We start from the raw sequence: 23,670 nt of genomic DNA, 5'->3' as shown, positions 1-23,670 counted from the left end.
AAATACATTAATATATTTTTTAAATATGTTATTATTTAGAATAAATAAAGTAATTCACTAATAACATTTTAAAGAACAAATAACTGTTAAACAAATGTAGTAATTTGGTATATGATGAATATACCAAATGTGCATATCCTCTCTCACACATACACACGAATGTATAAAAATGCACACAATCAATCTGTGTGACTCATTTATGCATCTTCACGGCTCCTTGTGCGGGCGTCTTCTCCTTTAGCCTTACAGTGTGCTCTAACAAAGGATCTGAAGGACAGCGTTTGTACCAGCGGGTGGCACTAGTGAGACAGGGACGTTCTGAGGTCACTGCGTGGGAGGACAACAGGGAGGATGCAGAAGAAACCGCCACACAAATCCTGTTCGGTCTTTTAGAGCTGGAGAGCAGGTTTACGCACAGCTCATGTCTGGAAGAGAAATCTGTGGTGACATATGGGCCCGAAACATCTTTAGCGGATACTAACTTGATCCTACTGAGAGCTAAAACAAGCACTGCAGAGCTGCATACGCATTCAAACACACACACACACACACACAACACAAACACACAGGCAGTGATGTTATCATTATATGTTCAATAGAATAAACTAAGATTAGTGGAGAAAATCATTGTTATGGCCTCTGTTTAAGACAGACCTCTCTTCACTCGTAGAAATACTCTTATTAGCTGCAGGCTAATAATTATTTGATCCATGCTGAATAAAAGAAAAAAAAAGTACTGACCCCAAACTGAACAGTAGTATAGTAAAACCATCATTTGTGTGTGAATGAGAGAGAGGGGAACTCCACCCAGCTCCACTGTTATCTCATCTCACATCAGACCAGTGTATGACACAGCCCTGTAAGGCCTCTGCCACTGATCAATCTCAACAAGTGCAACAAGCTCAGCTTAGACCTCGCTTCAACAAGCTGGTTTTCAAGGTAACACAGTAAACATAGTAAAAATTACATGATTTCCAACATCAGACACTTGAAGCGCAGATGGCATGACCGCAGTTAATATGTCTATATCCATATTGAAACCATTTAGTTAATCCAACAATATATTTTCATGGGCCACGTACACACTGTAAAGGTTCAGGACAGCTGCATTTAAATAAAGGAGTGAATACCCTATATTACAGTTTTGTGTGTGTACGTAACAGAACTCACTCTTGAAATTGCAATGAGTGACATTGTTGTAAACATAGCGATGTTTCGGCAAATTTTTCGGGAGTTAGGACTGTTTCATGCTAACGCTTATAGTCCGAAAAGTTAATTGAGGAAAAACTTGACAGTACAGTCTGTAACATATAATATGTGGATGCACAATGAAAGAGCCTTTATGTAAACAGGTCGCGTGCTGAGTTCACCAAAACAATGACACTGACACAGCACATCTGCACATAGAAAAGTTAACCCGGAGTTTAGGAATGTACCGTGTGAAACGTTAGATTATGAATACCCAGGATTAATTATTAACTCTGGATAAACTATGAGCAGTGTGAAATGTAAAGCAAGACAACACAAGACTCTGGAACTTGGAATGAACCACATCAAGCGTGAAAAGCCCCATCAACATACCTATAAATATATTATACTTGGAACACAGTAAACTAAACTTGAGACAATATTTTTGTATAGAAACAAGTATAAAAGCAAAGGGAAGTGACTCAATTCTGTGTTACTATGGAAGCAGAGGTTAGATCATGACATCAGTACAGCTCAGCTCAGCTCACTTTGTCCAGTCATGGCATGTCAGGAGTGGTATGCATGTCTGACATTCTCTCTATCTCTCACTTCTGTCACATTTACTGTCCCAGTTTCCCTGTCCCGTTTCATTTTGCATTCGGTTGTCTGTGACTTCCTGTTTCAGCAAACCTTCTAATCAGCAGCCCCATAGAAAATTGCCAAGATATTCTCTCATTCTTGCCCGTATCATTCCTCTCGGCCTCTTCCCACTGCTCTGGGCGGAGTGAAGGGGAAGGCATGTGAAGAAATTCCTCGCTCTGTCCAGACCGCTTCTTTTCCCTCTCCCAAATAAGGACGCACATTGCAATACAGGAAAAGGAGAGAGGAAGGGAGGGGCAGAAATGGTGTAGAGAGAGATTTCGAAAAAAGTCATGACCTTTTATGGATGTGGTTACCTCCTCTTTTTCCTTTCTTGCTCTGTCCTTCACTCCCTCTTTCTCATGCTTGGTCTCACTCTTGCTGAAGTCATTTCCATGAGGGTGGCACTCCCTGAGTTTGGACCCTAAACTCTTATCATAAAAGGGAAGAGACTCTCTTTCACATAGACACACACACACAGTTGTGTGCATTACAGAATACACATTTTCATATCAAGACTACTGAGCAGGGTTTCAACACATAAACTGGTAAGTACTGTACATATAAACCTACATTTTGCTAAGTTAACATGATTTTGAACATAAATATGTAATACATGCCAAGACCAAGAGAGGACAGTGAGCAAGTTAGAAAGAATGACAGACTGAGAGAGTTTTAGCATTAGAGATGTTATTTAGTGGTACAAACTGACTATACCAGTGAATGACATATGAATGAAGAACTCTTATAATTTAGATCATTCTTCAGAGTACTGTTGAATGCCTCTGCCTGTTTTTACATGCTCTGTCTCTATAAAAAAGTTTTTATTGGCAGTAGCTGTTCTCCATGTCATTTGTCTTTGTCTTACACACAAACAAACACACTAAAGTGCACAGTTAACACACTGAAACTGCATACTCCAAAACAGAAAATCTGGCTGCATGACGCACATGTTTTTCCCCTTCAAATGAGGGTTGTTCTTTATACTCCCCTCTCCCTCTCCCTCTCTCTCTTGCTCTCTCTCTCTCTCGAAATTCAAGTGAGAGTATAAGATCTCTGTAAAAATGATTTTGGTTCTGAACTGAAACCAGCTCCTCTAAATGTCTCTGGTTTCCTGTGTTTGAGGACTGAATGTTAGTGGTTAAAGCTCAGTTGACTATTTGATTCTCGGGTTTGATAAACCATAACAAATTTGAATATCACAAAGTCATTCTTAATTATTTCTTTCCATTTACTATATCAAAAGTGTTTGCTTACATACCATATCTCATTCTTACAGGATATTACTAAGAGCTGAAGAGGGAGTCTTACTGTAGCCATGATTTTGAGCCTGAAGCCAAACAGCAGATAAGATGAAAGATTGTTACATAATTTGAGATATGAGACCCCAGGTGTGATCAAATGTTTGTGTGTATATTTGATCTACTGCTTACAAATAAAAGAAATCCTCACCGGATGTGAACTAATTGGACTGTAAAATGCACAGACAGACACACACAAACACCCCTCACCTCCTCTACAAACATGGGCACGGCAGGTTGTAACTTGTCTTTTTGCATATATCACCCATAGCAGTGTGAGTTTAGTGATTTACAGGGACAAGGATGTGTACTTGTGCATGAAAGCTTTGTGAATGTCTGATATTATAACAGTTTCATAGCTGTGGAATCTGAGTGCAATAAACTGCAAACAATAGGAAACAGCAAGAAAATTGAAGAAAGAGTGTATGCTCTATACGTTTGGATGTTGCAAAAGAGTCACAAATTCTGACTCTTGACTGATTAGCAAACAGGCCATAGTTTTCTTTAGATGACTTTGGGGTTGGACTTTGACAAATTTATCTTTTGAGTTTTACCTTGTCTCTCTGATTCTATCTGTGTAAATTTGCCTATACTGTTGTCTTTGCATTTTAGTTCTTGACGTGGTGCCTGAAACAGTAATGAATTCAAATGAAGGCCTGATAAATCCAATACGGCCTAACAGCAGTTTGAAATGTGATAAGAACATGTTGACACAAAAGCAGGTTTCAGCATTTCTGACACTCAGTGGTCAGCAGTTTCTGATTACGATCTGAGATGTCTGTCTTTGCCAGTTCAGAGGTTGTGTTGTGTTGTCAGTGATTAAGGTTGCTCTGTTAAAGACTACACACTACAGTGAATGCAGGTTATTACCAGAGTGCATCAATATTTGCATTGAAACTTTGCATTACTGTCAAGAATGGAATTTTCATGGCAGTCACAGTTAGATACTCCTTACTTAGCTAAATCCTCTGACTACACAAATTCAGGCTTTTTAACAGTAAAACCAAACCTGCCTGAACAGATCATACGATATCATAGCAGCTTAAAACAAAAAGAGCACAACTGCTTATTCTTGCTCAGGTTTGGTCCAGTAATAACATAATTGGAAAAAGTGAAACTAAACTCAAATGTAGTTTAATGTATTGTAAAATGTAGTTTTTTTATAAAATAAAAATGGAATTTTAATTTATGATACAGAATACTATATATGTTGTAAATTTTTACAACCCTCCTGCATTAAACATGAAAATGGCACTACATAATTCTAGCAATAACACTAGATGTCCTTGAGAAATTAAATGCCAATATTTAAATGATATCAGCTAACACAATTCTAAAACTACAATTGAATTAAACTATAAAACTGAACTAAAACTAATTCACAAAGTGTAAACGAATGAAAAATAAAATGACTGTGTATGCGTGTTTTCTCAGTCAAAATGGCAAATAAAGGTCCATCCTATGGTCTGAGTCGTGAGGTGCAGAGTAAAATTGACAAGAAGTACGATCCAGAGCTGGAGGAGCGGCTGGTGCACTGGATCATCGCTCAGTGTGGGGATTCTGTAGGAAACCCTCAACCTGGAAAACAAGGCTTCCAGCAATGGCTTAAGGATGGATGTGTAAGCCACCACTTCCATTAAAGTCTTTGTAACACAACACAATCCTTTCATCATTTTAATCATCTCTTTTTCTGTTCTCTCGTTGTAGATTTTATGTGAGCTGATTAACAGTCTCTATAAGGATTCAAAGCCTGTGAAAAAGATCCAAAGTTCTCCAATGGCTTTTAAACAGATGGAGCAGATCTCTCAGTTCCTTGGTGCTGCCGAACGCTATGGGGTCACCAAGTCTGACATGTTTCAAACAGTTGACCTGTGGGAGGGTGAGTGCCTGTTTTCACATGCGATCTTAGTGGATTTAGAGCATAGAAAATGGTCAACTTGACATGTCTCTTGCCTTGATTCATCTGTCTAAATTATGCCATTAAAAACAGAACTGGCATATAACAGTGTTATTTTAGCATTATTTATAAACTATTATAGAATGTATCATTATTTTGAATCAGTTTTTGTATGGGTGTTTGTGTATGGGTAGGTAAGGACCTTGCTGCTGTGCAAATGACACTGCTGTCTTTGGGGAGTCTGGCTGTTACTACGGATGATGGCTGTTACCACGGTGACCCTAGCTGGTTCCACAAGTGAGTGTTGTTGTGGTTTCCTCTTCCTGTTCGCAAAATGAACCCGTGTTCTGACAAATAATGCTACCTATCAGATTATGCTACCAACACTGTATTTATCCTACTGTAAGGGTAGGTTTAGGGTTGGGGTAGGTGTACATGTTAATAAATCCTCACACCTTATTAATATCATGCTGGAAGCAAAATCTGATAGGTAGCACTTTTCGCTATCGAATTATGCTACCATCTGTTTTAATGGGAGGTAGCAAAATCTGACAGGGTAGCACAAATCGTCAGAACACCGGCTGCCACAGCGACCAAATAACAAAAACAAGCCACTGCACTGACCGTTTTGCAGTTGTGGCTTACTGTCATAGCAACATGATTACAAACACTTATTGGCCAGACATTTTTAATGTGTCCAGCATGGAATCAGCAAACACAGATAAGTGTGTGTCTCATAGACATATGCTATTATTAATATTACAAAAGAGACAGTAGAGAGAGACAGTAGCTGCGTCCCATATGACGCACTATACACTATTAGGGTGACCATACGTGGCATTTTTCCAGGACGCGTCCTTGCCAGGATTTGTTTTGGCTTCGTTTTCCTGTTTTCATGCTTGCTGAAGGTCGAAAAGTAGTTTGACCAATAACATGCAGGCATTGTACATAATGGACCAATCATGGTGTGTGTGAGAAGGTGGGATCTACGGTCAAAGCGATGCAATTACGCGTACATATTAGGTGTGTTCGACTTAAAAGCAGCGCGGCTCAGATCGATCAGTGTTTGACATCAAAGTACCTCGAGAGCATTTTGAAAGCATAAGGAACCGTCTGTATGGTATTTTGATGGCATACACAGATCGGTCTGCACACGCAAACAAAGCCAAAACCTACATATTTTAGGCAATATAGAAATCCTGGCCAGGACGCGTCCGGGGAAAATGGCACTTATGGTCACCCTATACACTATGCACTATGCTCAATCATGTAGTGTATGAATTATATAAGCTTATTTTGTCATTAATAATCGGAGTCTTCCGATCCCTTCCCCTTTGCTACGTAATTAAAGTTGCGACAGTTGAGTGCATGAAGTGTCCAACATTCCACACTTCGTTTTTCGGTTATTTAAGTGCATCATCCGGGTATTTAAAGTGCACTTTTTCTTTTTGGAATTTTCAGTGTGAACACACTACTCACACTATTTATACTACAAAACGTCATAGAATAGTTTATAGAATGCAGTCATAGAATGCAGTTTCTTTGATAGCTAAAGGTCTCACCTGGTTGCCCATTGACAGCAACATTGCTCAAAAAGTTGCCCTGTGTATATCACCTTAAGGGTGAAAGTTGCTTGAAAACAAGAGTACACTGTTGTTCAAAAGTTTGGGGGTCTGTAAGATTTTTTTTTGTAAGTCTGTAAGTCTCTTCTCACCAAGGCTGTATTAATTTGATAAAAAATACAGTAAACAGTTTTCAGGCTTCAGTGTCACATGATCCTTCAGAAATCATTCTAATATGCTGATTTGCTGCTCAAGAAACATTTCTTCTTATTATTATCAATGTTTGAAATATTTTATGTAATATTTTAGTGGAAACTGATACATTTTATTTCTCAGGATTATTTGATGAATACAAAAAAAAAATGTTTTATATAAAAAAAATATTTACTTTACTTTTACTTAATGTCTTTTTTAATGACTTTTACTTTTGAACAATTTAATGCGTAACTGTTCAACAAAAGTATTGAAGTATTAAAGAAAAGTAATTTCTTTAAAAAAAAAAATTTACTGACCCCAAACATTTTATCAGTAGAATATTTGTTTACGGAGTTATTTGTTCTGATCTTTACATCAGGAAATCCCAGGAGAACAAGAGGGAGTTCACTGAGGAGCAGCTGAAAGAAGGTCAGAATGTAATCGGCCTACAGATGGGTACTAACAAAGGGGCATCGCAGGCGGGCACGACTGGTTACGGTCGACCTCGGCAGATCTTGAACAACAAATAAAGGCCTGAAGATCCGTGATCTGTCCTTCTCAGCCCTTCAGCAGGGTGGACCAGATGTAGAGCCTCACTTAAACCTTCAGCAAACCCCAGCTGGACAATAACAATGAACAGAACACACAGTGCTTAAGCCAAAGTTTACAAATTCATTGTATCATTTCAAACTAAAACTGCTCTAGGTCTTTGCTTCAGAAAGCAACTATTCCCTACACATGAGCTGGTATCCTGTACATTCCATTAGAATTTCATTAGTCTGCCGTAAATTCTACTAGGGTGCAGACGGACATACATTCCATTATTCGATTTCATCCATTCCAGAGAAACGCATTCTGCTGCATTCCATGGGAACAAAATGCCTATAAGGTGAATTTGGCCTTGTACAGTCAGGTATTGTCTTGTCTTGTGTTTCTGTGGATCCAATTTATATTCTCCACTCAATATTCATTTACTGATCTAAAATCAATATGAATCTAGGGCATTACATCAATATGCTTATACATTGTACATGAGTAACTAATAATTGATTTTGCTAATAAAATTCATTTAAATTTTGAAATCTCATTGTGTTCAGCTGTGCTCCAGCCTTTGCTTATTCTCTGCCACCGAGTGTTGTGTAACAGTGCTGGCAGTTACAGATGCCAGATAACAGCTTTTCTCTCACCCTTCTGACCTCAACATATTTCTCACTTCATCTCTTTATCCATTGTGTGCTTTCTGCTTTTGATGACAAAGATTATGTTTTAGGTGTGAAAGAAAGAAAACAGAATTGAGAAGAAGAAAAAGAGGGAGTGAGAGAGAAGCAGATCTTATATCCCCTCCCCTTCCTTCCTTCTCTACATCCTGCCTTCACACTTCCTTTCTGGTCTGTACATTACATGATTTAACATATGTCTCTAGTGGCTCAACAAATAACCAGAATTACATGAGAAATTCCAGTGACACTCATTTTAAAACAAGAACAACAAGAACAACAGCCAGAACAACAAACCACAGCCTAGAAAGTAACATAATAGGAACTGTTTATGTTTATTATTACAGCAATGTTTATTATTTTTGTGGTTTTGAAGCTTAATCAACCTCAATAAAAATTATTTTTTCATGCAATTTACTTATGACCACTGTGAAAATGAGGATTCCTTAAGATTCATGTGGTTAGGGTCACATTATCTGTCCTGTGCTGCCCCCTGCTGTTATACTCAACAGACAGCAACATTCCCCATACCACCTATCTAAACCAGTCTCGAAAAATTGATTGACTAATAAGAATTACTGGTCAGAGGAGGAGCTTTCATCATGGTTTGTAAAGTCACCAACAAAGGGTGCTGTAGCCCTTTGCTGAAAATCGATGAAGAATAAACATTTTGTTGAACTACCATTAAATCATCAACTAAATACACACTTACTGGGCTGGTGACATTTATATACGATTGTTGATTATTTACCTGGATATTGTAATCGTGATTATTAATGGTAATTAGTATAATTTACGTTAAAATACATGTGTGGTCCATCTGCATATGCTTTATGTAGAGCAGACTGCACATCCAGAAGGAGTACATTAGTATGCATCAGTAAATCAATAAGTGTATTCACATTTTGAATAAATTATGCACAGTGCTAACACAGAATATACACTTTATAGCCAAAAGTACACAAACCGGCGGCGGTCTAGAGTGAACAGAGGCCGGGCGCTAGAGTGAGGAACGGCCGGTGGGCTTGAGAACGGCCCGGCCGGCGGATTCGACGAATGAGCGTCCGGAGGGCTTGCGGCAACCATGTGACAACCCCGGGCTGTACTCGGTGAAAGCCGATCCGGCGATCCACAGCGCGAAGTTTAAGTATTTCCTCAGCAACCAACACGGATCAGCTCCAGGCATGACGAAGCTATAGCGTCCTCTTTTGGAAGACCAAACAAAATAGTTTCGCTTTCACAATGAAAAAAAAAACATTTCACACGCTTTTCACACATGGCGGCAGCGGCAACAATACTACAGCGAGAATAAAAATTACGCCTTCTTTCTTTGCGTGAACATTTGGGCGGCGTTATGCAAATCTTCCAACATCATGATGTAGAAATGTGGGGGAGTGTTAGAACGAGCCGTTTTAGGTAGGTGTGGCTGACTCTTAACTTTTATAAAGAATAACCTGTCACAAACTAGTACTACAAAGCGAATATTCTTGATTCTTGAAGATTCCTGATGCAGGGTTGTCAAGTCTGAATTGTGCTACTTTTAAACTCTTGACATGGGTTGATTTTCCCCCGTCGGTTAAAGGTTTGAAATGTTGCATAAATTACATTTGACTGAAATGCTTGTATTGAAACATTTTGCATTCAACCTATGATAAAACTGTGCTAGATGATTCGTCTTGTGAAGGAGGGCCACTGGTAGGAAGCTTTTTAGCTGTGATTATGATCAATAGCCTATGCATAGCAGTAACTATAAAATATGTATTTTCATAAGCGGGGGAAGTGGGGGTGCTGAGGGTTTTTTTCTGTGGGCAACTGTTTAACTGTTGAGAATTTTTTTTTAAATCGGAGTGTCTATTTATACTAAGTGCAAATAGCCCGCCTTGTTGGCAGAGGCTATTTACACTAACTCCACCCACCAACGTGTGATTGGGCTAGTCAACATTACAAAAGACGGTCATTAATCGACAGATTTAGTGGCGTAGATGGTAAAGCATGTGTCATAGGTGTACTCCTTTTGACGCGATCGACCCGGTCCGAATTTGCCTTTTGGCGAACTTTTTTTCTCCCTTTTCAAATTTCAAATCACATCAGAAAAGCATTTATTTTTAATAAAAATTAAGGAAATAATCCAACGCTAAACTGCCTCCTTGTCATTTTTGACTTATATCAAAAAACAGAGCAATACCTAAAAGCTGCTATGTGACAAGGTGTACAGTAAACAAGAAAAAAAATAAAAAAACAGAACTACGTTTTTATAAGCTGTCAACCAAAAAAATAAAAAAAAACGAGCGTTTAGGACACAAAAGTAGAGCGCAACTTGTCATATTACTCTGCGCCCACTGGAGGGAAACGTAATGGATGACAAGACCATTCATTATTTTTAACCATGTCAAAGGATTACTTCACCACCCTATGTGAATCTGAGAGGAGATATATTAAGAAACTAAATGTTATTGGTCTATGTCATTGCCCCTTTTCCAAACCTTCCTTTTGTTTGAGAAATGATCCAACTGAACGGCCCAACATGAAATACCCAGACATCTACAACTATTTGTGTCCTAAACGCTCATTTTTTGGGGGTCGACAGCTTATAAAAACGTAGTTCTGGGTTTCATAGCTTGTTTACTGTACACCTTGTCACATAGCAGCTTTTAGGCATTGCTCTGTTTTTTGTTAAAAGTCAGAAATTACAAGGAGGCAGCTTCCCGCAATACAAAGTCAATGGAGAGCGTTGGATTGTCATGTCTCAGAAAATGTGTATTTTTTGTTTGTAATTTCATAGTTGTAATACCATAACGTGAAAGCGCCGCTTTTCTATCGCGAATGTGCCGAATCTACTGATGTAATTACAAACGCTAATGATAGAGAAGGGGAGGGGGAGGCCGGTGTGCACTGAGCTCTCGTGCCTCCGTTGGTAAAAAAAATGAGCCAATCACCGTCGAGTGTTCACTTTCAGCGCTGAGGAGTGTTGAGAAAAGAAACCTCTTAGAGGAGGCTAGCCTCCCTTCTCACAGAGACGTAAATTACGTGATATTAGTTTGAACGTCTGCCGCAGTGCTGATAATGTACCAAGTACTTATGATGAGTAGCGATATTGAATATTTGATTGGCAACAGATTTACCAAGCTGTCATTCAAACAGTATATATACAAATTTAAAAAAGGGAAAACAGCCTAAGCTGGATATAGGCTACAGCAGTCGGCTTTGGCGCAACATGCAGCTCTCTTTTAATACAGACCTTTAAGAAGGGATGGATGTTTGCTTCAAGTGATAGGCCAGGTAAGTGAAGAAGTTATATTATCTTGCTGTATGTATGTCGTTTTCTTTACGTTTTCTGACTAAAAGCAAACAAAAAAGCCATTTTAAAGTGGTTAAGGGATCCCAGACCTATACATTTACTGTGCCTCCTCTATTTTAAAACCCACGAGCCGCCACTGATCCAGAGCGGTATTCGAGGCTTAGTGTATCCCATCATGCATCAAGTTGTGGAAATAAATCGTGAGACTTTTTGCCGAGATCTCGTGAGAGGTCAAGGAAACCTTTCCAATGTATGTGAAATATGAATAATAATGAGATATTACATATAATTTGGTAGTAAAACAAAGAGTTGCATGTTTAATTAGAAGTGCTCTAGAAGCACCACGAAATTAAATTGTGTCATCTGTTACTGAACAGACATTTAGATGTTGATTTTAAAATGCAAAGTATTGAAAATAAAAATAAAGCTCTGTAAACACTTGCATTTTTACAACACTATAAGTGTGTACCATCAGTGTGGGTATTTGGACAAGGCAATAGCCTATCGCCCTCCGAAGGGCACTTCGGAGTGAAAACAATAATGGCCGCCATATTGAAGGGTCGTTCCAAACCGAAGTGCTCAAAACTGGCCACTTCAAAGGGCCCTTCGGAATGAAGGATTTCGAAGGGTACAACTGATGGAAACTTCGGGCTCCCATGATCCTTTGCGCAGATTCTTTGCATGATGACGGCACCTCCGTGTGGGCACGTGATGATGATGATGCAGAAGGGCACTTCAAGGAACAGTTGTTTGGTCCCCTACACCCTTCAACCCTTCGAAGTTCTCACTCCGGAAGGTAAACCCTTTGAAGGGATTAGGGCATAGGGATGAGCCCTTCCGAATGGAATGCAGGGACAACAGAAACCGGGACTTCTAACGGCAGCTGCAGTGACACGATGACTTTAAAGATTAGAGATTGGCTCTTTTACTCAGAAGGTAGAGCAACCTTGAGTGTTGCATTTTTCCTCCATTCACAACTATACGAGTGACACGTCTTGGGTACTCTATAGTCTTGTTTTAATTGACCAGGACAGTTATCAATAATCCATTTATTATGATCTCATGGAAATGCTAACAGCTCCATATAGCTGAGTGGCCTACTGGAAAGACAATGATCCAGAGGTCATCAGCAGCCCTATATTGTGGTGGTGCAAGTTAGCTTAAGCAATTTCACTCTTTTTTTTTGGTCAGCTTGTGATATGTGTGTCGCTGTAATGGTGGAATGTAAATTTTCATCAGAAGCTTCCTTACAGAGACAGCTTCTGAGTTCTCCCGGGTCCTTGGGGTCGCTTGGAGAATTACTTCTTGGGTTTACTGGAAGAGAAGATACATCCAAAGAAAGTTTTGCTTGTAGAATTCACAATTTTTGCAATTTAGGGTTAAATAGTGATAGTAGTGATAGATAGTCTTTAATTTATTGCACACAACTCTCAAGAGTTTGATTGTGTGACTCTTGGGAGATGCCGTAGCAATATCATTACTGAGGTTCTTCAGAAGCGGTGTCTTGCATTGTTTGGGATATGGCATTCTGGAAGTACCTCTACTACAGGATATGACCAGTGCATGCATCATCTTCAGCAATCTAGTCTGCATTCATTTTTTAGTGTTGAGCTCATCAAATCATATTGGTGGTCAAGGTTGATGTGCAGCTTTACTTGGAAATGACTTGTTCATGTTCATTTTCCTTATTCCAGTGAATACTATAGCTCTAGGTGATTATCAAGGTTGATGTTGTGAGATTGCTGAATAGAGGATTACAGTATGAATGATCTTTATCTGTTCAAGACAACTTGGTGTTTAAAAACTGAGGAGGGTGTACTTTACTGCTTCACTGATAATGTTAACTGCTATCAGTCAATTTAAATTCCATACTTAAAACAAATATGACTGTTAACTACAGTACACTACACACACAAACCCTTAGTTATCTGAAAAAAAACTTTAAAAACTGAGGAGGGTGTACTTTACTGCTTCACTGATAATGTTAACTGCTATCAGTCAATTTAAATTCCATACTTAAAACAAATATGACTGTTAACTACAGTACACTACACACACAAACCCTTAGTTATCTGAAACTGCCTTATAAGATGAATTCAATGACTCTATACTTGCTTGGGTTGTAATAACAACACAAATAGGCTATTGTACAAGATTTATTTATTTATATGTATGTACAATTTTACAATTTAAACTTAGATACAAAAACAGGATGAATTTGGATCAATTGGAGCATTTTGACTTCATATCAAAATCAATAAGTGACCCAACTTGAATTCAATAGGATTCAAAACACTCTAACAAAGAGATATTTAGGCTATTACATTCTGCTGAACACTGTAAAAATAATTTTTGAAGTTGTAAATAAAACAAAGTTTTATTCAAATTATTGAAGTATCACAGTATGTAAGAAAATACTATTTCACTCTTACTACTTTTAATGTTTAATTCAATGTTAGAAAATTTCCATTCCATTTACTTTTATTATTATTATTATTATATATATATTGTGTTTTGAAAACCACATTCTCAGATCACAAATTATATGGTGCAAACGAAATGACATACGGGTTTGTATTGACATGAGGGTAGTTTTCATTTTTGGGAGCACTATCCCTTTAACGACTTCTTATTTCTAGGCAAGCTGAGTCATAAAGTGAGCAGGGTGTGGATACCACACTAGGATCCATCAACATTAAATCTGTAGGGTAAAAAAAGTAAGTTGGTTTACTATTGGAGGACTGTGGCTTGACAACATGTGAATGTAGAACGTTATCAAAATAACACTGCTTGTTGCCTGAGCAATAATTCTATGAAAACAGTGACTCCCCGTTTCATGGAGGTAATGCAGTGCGTCATTTGTACTATACTGTGTCATGATGACCCACCCAAACATCACCATTCCAGTCACGATACATACGCACCAGGTCTAGTCAGCACAGGAAGTGATGATGACCACCATGGGGGCTTTGATGTTCTGATTAGGAACTGAACAAGAATGCTAATGTGTTTTGTAACTGCTTATCTGTGCACAGTGGTGGGTGTTTTACAGACTTCTTGTTGATTGTATCTATTGCAAAGACGTACACAAACAGATTATAAATTCAAGAAAAAAATTTATTTTAATAATGTATTTAAAAGTTTGCACTTTTTTCCAAAGTGTATGAATACTCTTTACTCCTGATTTCTTCATTATGTAATCAGCAGTAAAATAAACTCAAATACTGAAAGTCATACATCCAAGTGAAACCGCAAAAAAGCTGATAGAAAAATAAATCTGACAAGATCATTGGCGTTTGAAAAATCATTAATTAAATTGGCAAGATCATTGGCATTTGAAAAAAATCTATGAGTAACTTTAAGTGACACATGATATGCGTGTAAACACATCACATAGTAGTACAGCGGCTTGGTAAACAAAGTAGTACATACATTAAGGTCAGTGCCGTGGTTCAGTTAGGTCTCCACATATCTATTTCACAAGATTACTGGTTCTATCAGCGCTAATTTTTAAATGCACTAAGGGTGTTGAAGTCTCACTTCTCAGGTTTGTTTCTCTTGAATAGTGTGCTTTTACTGCAGTTTAGAACTGCTAAAACGGTAGTTCAGCGTAGCAGGTCATAGGGAGCATCACTTGAAAATAGGGCTGAGGATAGTGGGCATGGTCTTGTTGACCTTCTCCTTGTATAAAGTATAGAGGGCATCCTTTTTGTTGATTTTTTTTATGCAACTGTGGGAACAGGAATAAACATCAAAGAATCTGTAAATGCATCTGTTTATTTATAAATCTATTGGCCATATACTTACATCTTCTTTAATATCCATAATGAAAGACAAAGGATGCCAATGCCAATGACCAGCAGGCCCACCAGACTGAGATATTTCCATGCTGGGATGTATCGAGTTTCCTTATCTACTGATGGTGACAGGAGGAAAAAGTTATAAATGATCAAAACTAACATTCAAAATTTAAAATGGAAAGGACTGTTTACAATATAAGGATGATTTCTTAGGCTGTGTTAACCATACGAATTTTCAAGAGCACGTTAACTATCTTTAAATATTCATAAACACATGTCAATTATAAATGTTTCGGAAGATCAGAATGACTGAAAACTCTTAAATCGGTAGCTCTAACCTGTACACTTTGTTTGGCTCCAGTCACTCCAAATTCCTCCATCAGCGCAGTACATGTTCACCTTTGATCTGATTCGAAAGCAAGTTTTCTGACTGTCTACCCCTCTCAGAAGGCCATAAGACGTGTCCACTAAATTCTGAAAAACCATCCTTTCCTAAAGGGGAAAAATAAAGACAACATGGGTGCTTTTGACAGACTGAATTCCTGCTCTTTTTGATGTTTGTATTGGCACACTACCTAAAGCAAATCTTGGTTTAACAGTGCATGCCAAGATTCAGAATGAAATACAAGTGAATGGCAGTTGTTCATGTAGACACGTGTTGTTTACAAATGACTGGATGTTACAAAGCTATAAAAAACTTTGTCATCAGTGTTCCCCAGTCCGTCTCCTGAAGGCATTTTGGATGTTTCCCTTATCTAATATGTCTGATTCTTATCAGCCCATTAGTACTCTATAATCAGAATTGCATGTGTAAAATGTGAGGCACCTAAAATATGCAGCAACAAAAAGGGTTTGCAAAATAGAGCTGAGGACAATGTTTATTTTTCACTGTGACATTTATTTTTGATTTTAATCATCTAACTGCACTGGACAGAAGAAATAAAGATTAAAATACCTGCTTTTCTTTGCCATTTTCCATCGCAGTGCTGCTTTCCACTTCATATTCCAAGCAGTGTTCTGGCACCCGACCACTAGGTGGTGACCAATCTAACTTCAAACCTCCAGCAGTCTCCGAGACATGCACAGAGGAGACCACTGCTGGTTTTACTGCCCAGAGAAAGAAAGTGAGAAGAAAATGAGGAATACGTTCTTTAAATGCACTTTACTATTGAGTCAGACCAGGTGCTTATTCTGTATATGTCCCTAGTTAGCCAAGTTTGCAGTTTCTAGACTTATTGTGAGAGATTTATTCTGACAAGTATAAAGCAGTTTGTAGTTACCATGGTTTTGGACCTCAACAGAAAAGTAGGCCGTTCTCAGACTTCCTGCTGGAGAGGATCCATTTACACATAAATTAAAATTGGAGAACTCCAAGAGTGATTCTCGAGGAAACCTGCATCCCCTTCGACCCTCAGGTAATACGATGTATTCTGGACATTCCTTTGTTTCATCCATTTCCTTGTGCCTGGAAAAACAGATACACATTTACTCATCAAGTTAAGTCATTAAGTGCACTTATTTTATTATTCAAAACGTGGAATGTCAACGTAAAACTGATTTGTTCGTTTTTATGTGCATCATTAGAAAGAAAATGATGCATGCTATTGACCTCTGCAAGAAATTATGCCTATATTCAGAGTATGAATAGATGTTTGGGTTATAAATGGTATTTTGACATCAAATTGAAGATTCTGTTTTATTGTGACCTGTTACATAGATTTACAGAAAGAACTAGACGCTGACTCGTTCCAGGCAGCTAAGCAGTTCTGTCTTGACCTGTAGTGCAGTGGAATGCAGCGATCAGATCCTAGTGGATCAAAACCATGGCTTATGTTAAACTTTGCCAAAAGTAACTGTGTACACACACAGTCTATACTCTAGTGAGCATAGCGTTCCCCATGGAACAGATAAAACAGCGGAAGCTTTTGCATTTGAACAGTGAACTCTATAAGGTCTCTCAGTTCATTCAAGTAAAAATATTTCTGCTTCAACCTGTCCTCTCCTCCCCCTGAGGCAAAAGCCCTTAATGCATCTGTATTCCAAATAATTTGGAATGCCTTAATGGTGTATGTAAGCAGCATTTCACATGGAAGTGCTCACCAGTAATAGAGGTAGTGCTGTGAATTCGGAGGCTGGACAGGTCCTGACTCCCAGGTGCATTCCATGTACTCCTTACCATAGAAGACACAGTGAAAATCTCTTATTCCTGATCCAGCCACACCTGAGACAGGCGATAACATGTTTAGTTTGATAACAATTAGTTAAATGACAACAATCAAAACAGTAACTGTAATTGTATTTTTATTGAATATTATGATATGCTATATTATAGAAGTATGGATAACACTAGAATGGCAGTTCTGCTTAGAAATGAATGATGCAACTTGGTTTCCTCAAATCAATCAATTAAAATTGCAGTTATTACCAAATTTCAGGTAACATGTAATCCAACACACAGTTAGGCCTATATTGAGATTTATTTGATCAATTTCATAGAAAGACTCAATCTAAATTGTGCATCAGCTGGTTCACTCCTCAAAAGCACTTTCCTTGAAAACAGGACATTAAAATTATGAAAATGTTTGTGCAATAGATTCCAGATGGGTGTGTGTTTAGACTAGCATGTTCCTTTTTTCAGATCCTTTTTGTATTTTGCTTATGCAATACATTTCAGATTAAAAAGGCTGGGAACAGATGAGCAGAAAATATTCACATGTGTCAATGCAGGTGGTTACACAAATTTATACGTCTGAAAGTCCAAAGAATTACGCCACGTATTCACATTTACGCAAGTACTTGCAGCACATTTGCGTCTGCAATTGCGGTCTGACTGATGTTTTTGTTCCTATTTTGTTATTTTCAACATCTGTTGCTTACAATCAGATAATCGCAAAAAAACACACATTTATAGTTACCAGCATGATTGTGGAAATATCAATAACAGGAATTACAGAGATTAGTAACTCGACTGGTCATGTGATCTCCAAACACAATGAGATGACCTTCTATATGTAAAAAAAAAAGACAGCTTTTATTACTACTTACTGTATTAGTCTTCATTTCCTGAGTGATTGTTTTTAACATTTTTCAAAAGTAACCATTTTTAGAGGTAAAATAAATGTGATTAAATTACTGAGTGCATATTTAAGAGAGGCAACTAAGCAATGTAAGAAATAAAATTAGGGCTTCAGTTGGATTCCTCGCTATCAGAATATACTATGTATGGTTGATCTTTGCTCTTGTTCGCTTCAGTGGGGTTGAATAGGTTTTAAATCTTTACCTGTAGGTTCACGTGTGTAGACCCACTCTGTCTCCTCCCCTTGAACCTCTGTCCCATTGGTGCACGCACACTTCAGCACAGTGAGTATTCTCACCTTGACTGATTTCTCAAGGTCAAACTGAGCAGCATAAGTCAGCTTGACAGTTCGGACACTCTGTACAACACAAAAAGAGGGCAATTTTGAGTCATAAATCTCTACGTTTGTAAGAATAATGGCATAATATAAATATATATAAGGCATGAAAAGTGGCTTCTGAATTTTGAAGATGCTGTAGAACAAATATGTGTGTCTGAATACTAAGTACATCACCCGCAGGGAGTTGTTCTCTCTGAGGGGTTGCATTAAATGAACTGACTTAAGTTTACCAAGTGGTTGTGTGGGGTCATTTACTGAACCATGATTTATGTAGAGATACAAATACATATTTACTGAATTGGCACTAAAACATTTTTTTTTAAAGATTAAAGCACTTAAATGTTATTTACAAATTCAGTTAGCTTTCACATACATTTGGCTGATAATGAGCCATCACAAAAATGGTGAAATATTAGAGCAGTTTTCTCCAGCAGGATTGAGCACAGCTTTAGTAATGTGGTCTCAGAGAAATTTCAGAAAAAATCCACAAAACAAACAGAATTCTTCATAGCATGGTTATCTCAAAACATTTCTGAGTGTAGCATAAAATACCCTTACGTTTTGTGGTTTGTGAAATGAGCCTGAGAAATTAATGCTTATGTGCTGAAAAGACAACAAATGAGTCTGTGTGTGTGTGTAGTGTGTTCTGCGAGTTCTCGAGGATTCCTACCCTCCACCGTTCCTCGTAGGTGTCATAGTATCTGAGTTGGTATCGTACTGTGCAGCCTGTAAGGTTCTGAAGGCTGGCTGGCCGAGTCCAGTGGATACTGAGGTAACCCAGGAAGCCAGGGTCTGTTATCTCAATATTAGCAGGTGGATCCACTGTGGGAAATCAACACTGTATGTCTATGAACAATGTTAATTGCACTAACAACTCTTGGGTTGAAGACAGACCAAGCATGTGCATTAAACATCCAGCTGTAAATCTAAACTCAAATCTAATCCCATGAGTCAAAATTTTTGTACGTGTATGAGGGTAACAGTTGCGAAATCCAGTGAACTCCACCAAATTCTTAGTAATCTGTGACACAAAGTCATGCTAAAAACCTCTGTCTGTCTTAAGCTATAAAGGAAATGATGTCAAAAGGAAACATAAACGGTGTCAAAATGTTAAAGACAATAGAGACTCCTAACTATTTGCTTAGTATTGGATAAACTCGAAAAAAGATGGTTCTTTACACATAGTAATAGTTCTATTTATAGTCATATCATCCTAAACAACCATTTTATGCTAAAATGGTTCTTTGTGTTAAGAGTTTAGGGTTGGTTATTCCCACCTTTTTTTTTAACCTTTTTAAATCTGTAACTGTCAAAAAAGTCTCTCAAAGCCACCTCATTATTGATTTGGTAACTCAGCCATCCAACTCTCAACATGTACTTGAAATTCTTCTTAAATGTCCATAAATTTTACATTTCAAATTGTAACTGATTTTCTACCAGTTTTTCTCTTTTCAGTTTTTTTTTTTTTACCAGAACATGTGTAATCAGCTGTAACCATCTTAGTTGAGGATTTTTCTCTCCTCTTCTCCGCTAAGCAAGTAAGTGACAGAGATTTTGAATTTATGATCCATATTCTTATCAAGATTTCAGTTATCTGTTTTTGCTTTTTGCATTGTGAAGGGCTCACATACTGTCCATGTTAGCCTTCATAAACTTAATTGCTTTTACTTAAACAAATCAAAGAGATGCACTGTGACTCTAGACTCATTTGTATCTTTCTAGCCGGACTGATGCTGCCACGTTCCACAACCTCATCAACTGCAGAGAGAAACCAACATACACACATTAGGATTGACGAAAAGACATCACAGACGACTGTGAAGATATTTCACTGGAACTTGGCCTTCATTACATTTATTTTGTGTTTTATTTCTTAATGTATGTATTCATGTTCAGTGTCAAGTATCGATTATTAATGTAATTAAATATTAAGGTATTTTTACTACAATTTCTAATGGCAATAAAAAAAGTAAAAGTACCTAATTGACATTTTATTAAATGTAAAAAAGTAAGTATAAGATCAGGTAGAAAAAGGGGTAAAAGACATAATATAAATAAATGATATAAAAACTTAAAAAAAAAATTTTTTTTTAATTATTAAAAGATTCTTTATAGCACTTTCAAAGCATGGCTCATTATATGGAACTTATAAAATGGGTTATATTTAACAGTTCTACTTAAGAATCTATTAGAACTTAGATCACAGTTATGTTAATGCAAATGCTGTTTGTCTTGTATATTATGTGACTCTCTATGTACTCTGCAGAATGAACAGAAGTCTAGAACTGTGCCAATTTTATATATATATATATATACACAATGGTGTGAAAAAATGTTGGCCCCTTCCTGATTTCTTTTTTTTGCAGATCATCAGATCATCAAACAAATTTAAATATTAGTAAAAGATGACACAAGTGAACACAACATGCAGTTTTTAAATGAAGGTTTTTATTATTAAGGGAAAACAAAATCCAAAACTACATGGCCCTGTGTGAAAAAGTGTTTGCCCCCTAAACCTAATAACTGGTTGGGCCACCCTTAGCAGCAACAACTGCAATCAAGCGTTTGCGATAACTTGCAATGAGTCTGTTACAGCGCATGACCAAAAACTGGCAAAACTGAGATGAGCCTTTATGCTCTTTTTGCTCAGCAGCGGTTTTCGTCTTGGAACTCTGCCATGCAGACCATTTTTGCCCAGTCTCTTTCTTATGGTGGAGTCATGAACACTGACCTTAACTGAGGCAAGTGAGGCCTGCAGTTCTTTGGATGTTGTTGTGGGGTCTTTTGTGACCTCTTGGATGAGTCGTCGCTGTGCTCTTGGGGTAATTTTGGTCGGCCGGCCACTCCTGGGAAGGTTCTCCACTGTTCCATGTTTTTGCCATTTGTGAATAATGGCTCTCACTGTGGTTCGCTGGAGTCCCAAAGCTTTAGAAATGGCTTTATAACCTTTTCCAGACTGATATATCTCAATTACTTTCTCATTTGTTTCTGAATTTCTTTGGATCTCGGCATGATGTCTAGCTTTTGAGGATCTTTTGGTCTACTTCACTTTGTCAGGCAGGTCCTATTTAAGAGATTTCTTGATTGCGAACAGGTGTGGTAGTAATCAGGCCTGGGTGTGGCTAGATAAATTGAACTCAGGTGTGATAAACCACAATTTTAACAGGGGGGCAAACACTTTTTCACACAGGGCCATGTAGTTTTGGATTTAGTTTTCCCTTAATAATAAAAACCTTCATTTAAAAACTGCATGTTGTGTTTACTTTTTGTTATCTTTGACTAATATTTAAATTTGTTTGATGATCTGAAACATTAAAGTGTGACAAACATGCAAAAAAATAAGAAATCAGAAATCACTTTTTCACACCACTGTATATATATATATAAATATAATTTCAGTGGAATTAGCCAGGAAGCTTACCCGCCACTCCACAGGCTGTGACCTCTGATGTAGAGACAGGCTCTTGAGTCAGCAAAAGCAGAGTGAATGCAGAGAGCCATGCAGGAAACTTATTCAGCAGCAACATGTTCTCCTGAAGGGTTATTATCAGTGTCTAGAGAGGAATAAAGCATTAAACATTTACATCAGTTGTCTCTCTTCGCACTTGTTTTTGCTACCTTTAGGGTGATGTGATATAGCAATGATCTGCAATCATGATAAAATAGTACATTGTCTTTAAAAAGGGAGGTGTTTAGATCACCCACGCTGTCGCCAATCTTTTTTCCCCATGTGGTTGGAAAATGAATAACTGCATGAGGTGTGGCTCCTTTATTTTCCTAGATCAGTTTGGTATAGCCTGCTTAGTATCAGCTCTTTGGCATCTTAACCTTAAAACAGCTGCATCACTGTGTATTTGATTAGTGCTTCGCCTTAAAGAGACAGTTCATTAAAAAAATGAATATTCTGTCATTATTTATGCAGAAGATGAAAGAAGGTATTTTGAAAAATATTGGTAACCAAACAGTTTGGCGTCCATTAACTTCCATTAAATGGACAGAGAAAGTATTTTTTTCAGATAATCGTCTTTAATATTGCATGCAAGAAAGTAATACAGGTTTGGAATTCCCAAAATTTCCCAAATCTGATTTTATACACAAATATATTAAAACAAAATAGAAAGGAAGGAATTTACAAACCATATAAATTCAGCATATAAATGGAACATACATTAAAAAACACATGTTAATATTTTGTTAGAGTCTAATTTTGTTGCATAAACAATGTTTTATTTTTTTTATAATATAAGAAATACACAAATATTACATTACATTTTCATTATGTTTAAAATGTTTGACATTAAATAAATCTTTATATAGATTTTTTTTAGATATTCAATATTAAGGTGTTCACAATCATTTTAATTTTTAAATTATATATATATCAATTATAATGACAAAAGAAGCAAACAAAATTTTGTCATAGTTCTAATTGTTTGTATTCTTTTTAGGAGCTCTTGTTTTGTGTGTATATATATATATATACACACACACACACACACATACTAAAACATTTACCTTATAATGTGTTAATTATATTGTATAATAAAAGCTGCTATTTTGATAAACTTTTCACAAATATTCATACATGTTGATATCTGCACACACAAAAACAAATATGCAGTTATAGATTGGAAAATGATCCACTCAGTTAACCTAAAGTCAACCTATACATAAAGCAGATCTGAAGATGTGCTGAGAAAGAAGGCAGGCAAAATATCCACACATGATGAAGATATAAAGCTACTACAGCACAAAAGAACAGGGTAAACAAGTACACTTACTGTCTCTGCTCTGTAATAGAAAGATCCTGATAGTATGAGCCCATATAGGTGCCTCAGGATGGTCTGAATGAACTTCTCAATGTTCTCGAATTTTGTTGGATACAGCACCCTCTTATGTGACTCGTTGCGTATTTCAGCATAATTCACTGCCTACCTAGTATATAGTTACAGGATTTTTCTTGAACAGCATACACCTCACACTGTCAAGATAATTAATTCCATTGAACGTTTTAATTAATACTTGTGGTTTTGACATTAAGTGTGAACTGTTTAACTGATCCTGTTTGCAAAGGTTTGTTATAAAGCAATCGTGTAATTCGAGCGTTCCGTGTGTGTGTGTGTGTGTGTGTGTGCGTGTCATGCTCTGTAAATCAGC

General features: G+C 37.3%; 2 protein-coding genes across 7 annotated transcripts; one reads left to right on the top strand and one right to left on the bottom strand.

Annotated features, from left to right (window-relative positions):
- Nucleotides 1-2,186: 2,186 nt before the first annotated feature.
- On the top strand, nucleotides 2,187-7,860 carry LOC107596134 (transgelin-like). Its single transcript, XM_016286793.1, has 5 exons — nucleotides 2,187-2,375; nucleotides 4,563-4,747; nucleotides 4,836-5,007; nucleotides 5,220-5,322; nucleotides 7,162-7,860. The coding sequence occupies exons 2-5, from the start codon at nucleotides 4,568-4,570 to the stop codon at nucleotides 7,310-7,312; spliced, it is 606 nt and encodes a 201-aa protein (XP_016142279.1). The 5' UTR covers nucleotides 2,187-2,375; nucleotides 4,563-4,567; the 3' UTR covers nucleotides 7,313-7,860.
- Nucleotides 7,861-13,851: 5,991 nt separating this feature from the next.
- Nucleotides 13,852-23,386, bottom strand: LOC107596132 (interleukin-13 receptor subunit alpha-2-like). Of its 6 annotated transcripts, XR_001610334.1 has the most exons (11): nucleotides 22,215-22,323; nucleotides 21,935-22,067; nucleotides 19,184-19,335; nucleotides 18,378-18,531; nucleotides 17,198-17,318; nucleotides 16,378-16,562; nucleotides 16,053-16,204; nucleotides 15,436-15,589; nucleotides 15,105-15,213; nucleotides 14,222-15,027; nucleotides 13,852-13,998 (listed from the first exon to the last, which is right to left on the bottom strand). XR_001610334.1 is itself a non-coding variant. In XM_016286790.1 (10 exons), the coding sequence occupies exons 2-10, from the start codon at nucleotides 22,038-22,040 to the stop codon at nucleotides 14,928-14,930; spliced, it is 1,233 nt and encodes a 410-aa protein (XP_016142276.1). In that variant the 5' UTR covers nucleotides 22,041-22,067; nucleotides 23,295-23,386; the 3' UTR covers nucleotides 13,852-14,927. The 6 variants fall into 6 exon arrangements, 5 of the variants coding, with proteins under 5 accessions (XP_016142276.1, XP_016142275.1, XP_016142274.1 ...); XM_016286790.1 differs by lacking the exon at nucleotides 22,215-22,323 and adding an exon at nucleotides 23,295-23,386 and having other exon boundaries at nucleotides 13,852-15,027; XM_016286789.1 differs by having other exon boundaries at nucleotides 13,852-15,027; nucleotides 15,105-15,210; nucleotides 22,215-22,324.
- Between the last annotated feature and the right edge of the window lie 284 nt (nucleotides 23,387-23,670).

Source organism: Sinocyclocheilus grahami, unplaced genomic scaffold (assembly GCF_001515645.1).
Source record: "Sinocyclocheilus grahami isolate Dianchi unplaced genomic scaffold, SAMN03320097.WGS_v1.1 scaffold215.1, whole genome shotgun sequence".
Lineage (NCBI taxonomy): Eukaryota > Metazoa > Chordata > Actinopteri > Cypriniformes > Cyprinidae > Sinocyclocheilus > Sinocyclocheilus grahami.
The sequence above is the reverse complement of the archived record's forward strand: the minus strand, read 5'-3'. Positions and strand labels throughout refer to the sequence as shown.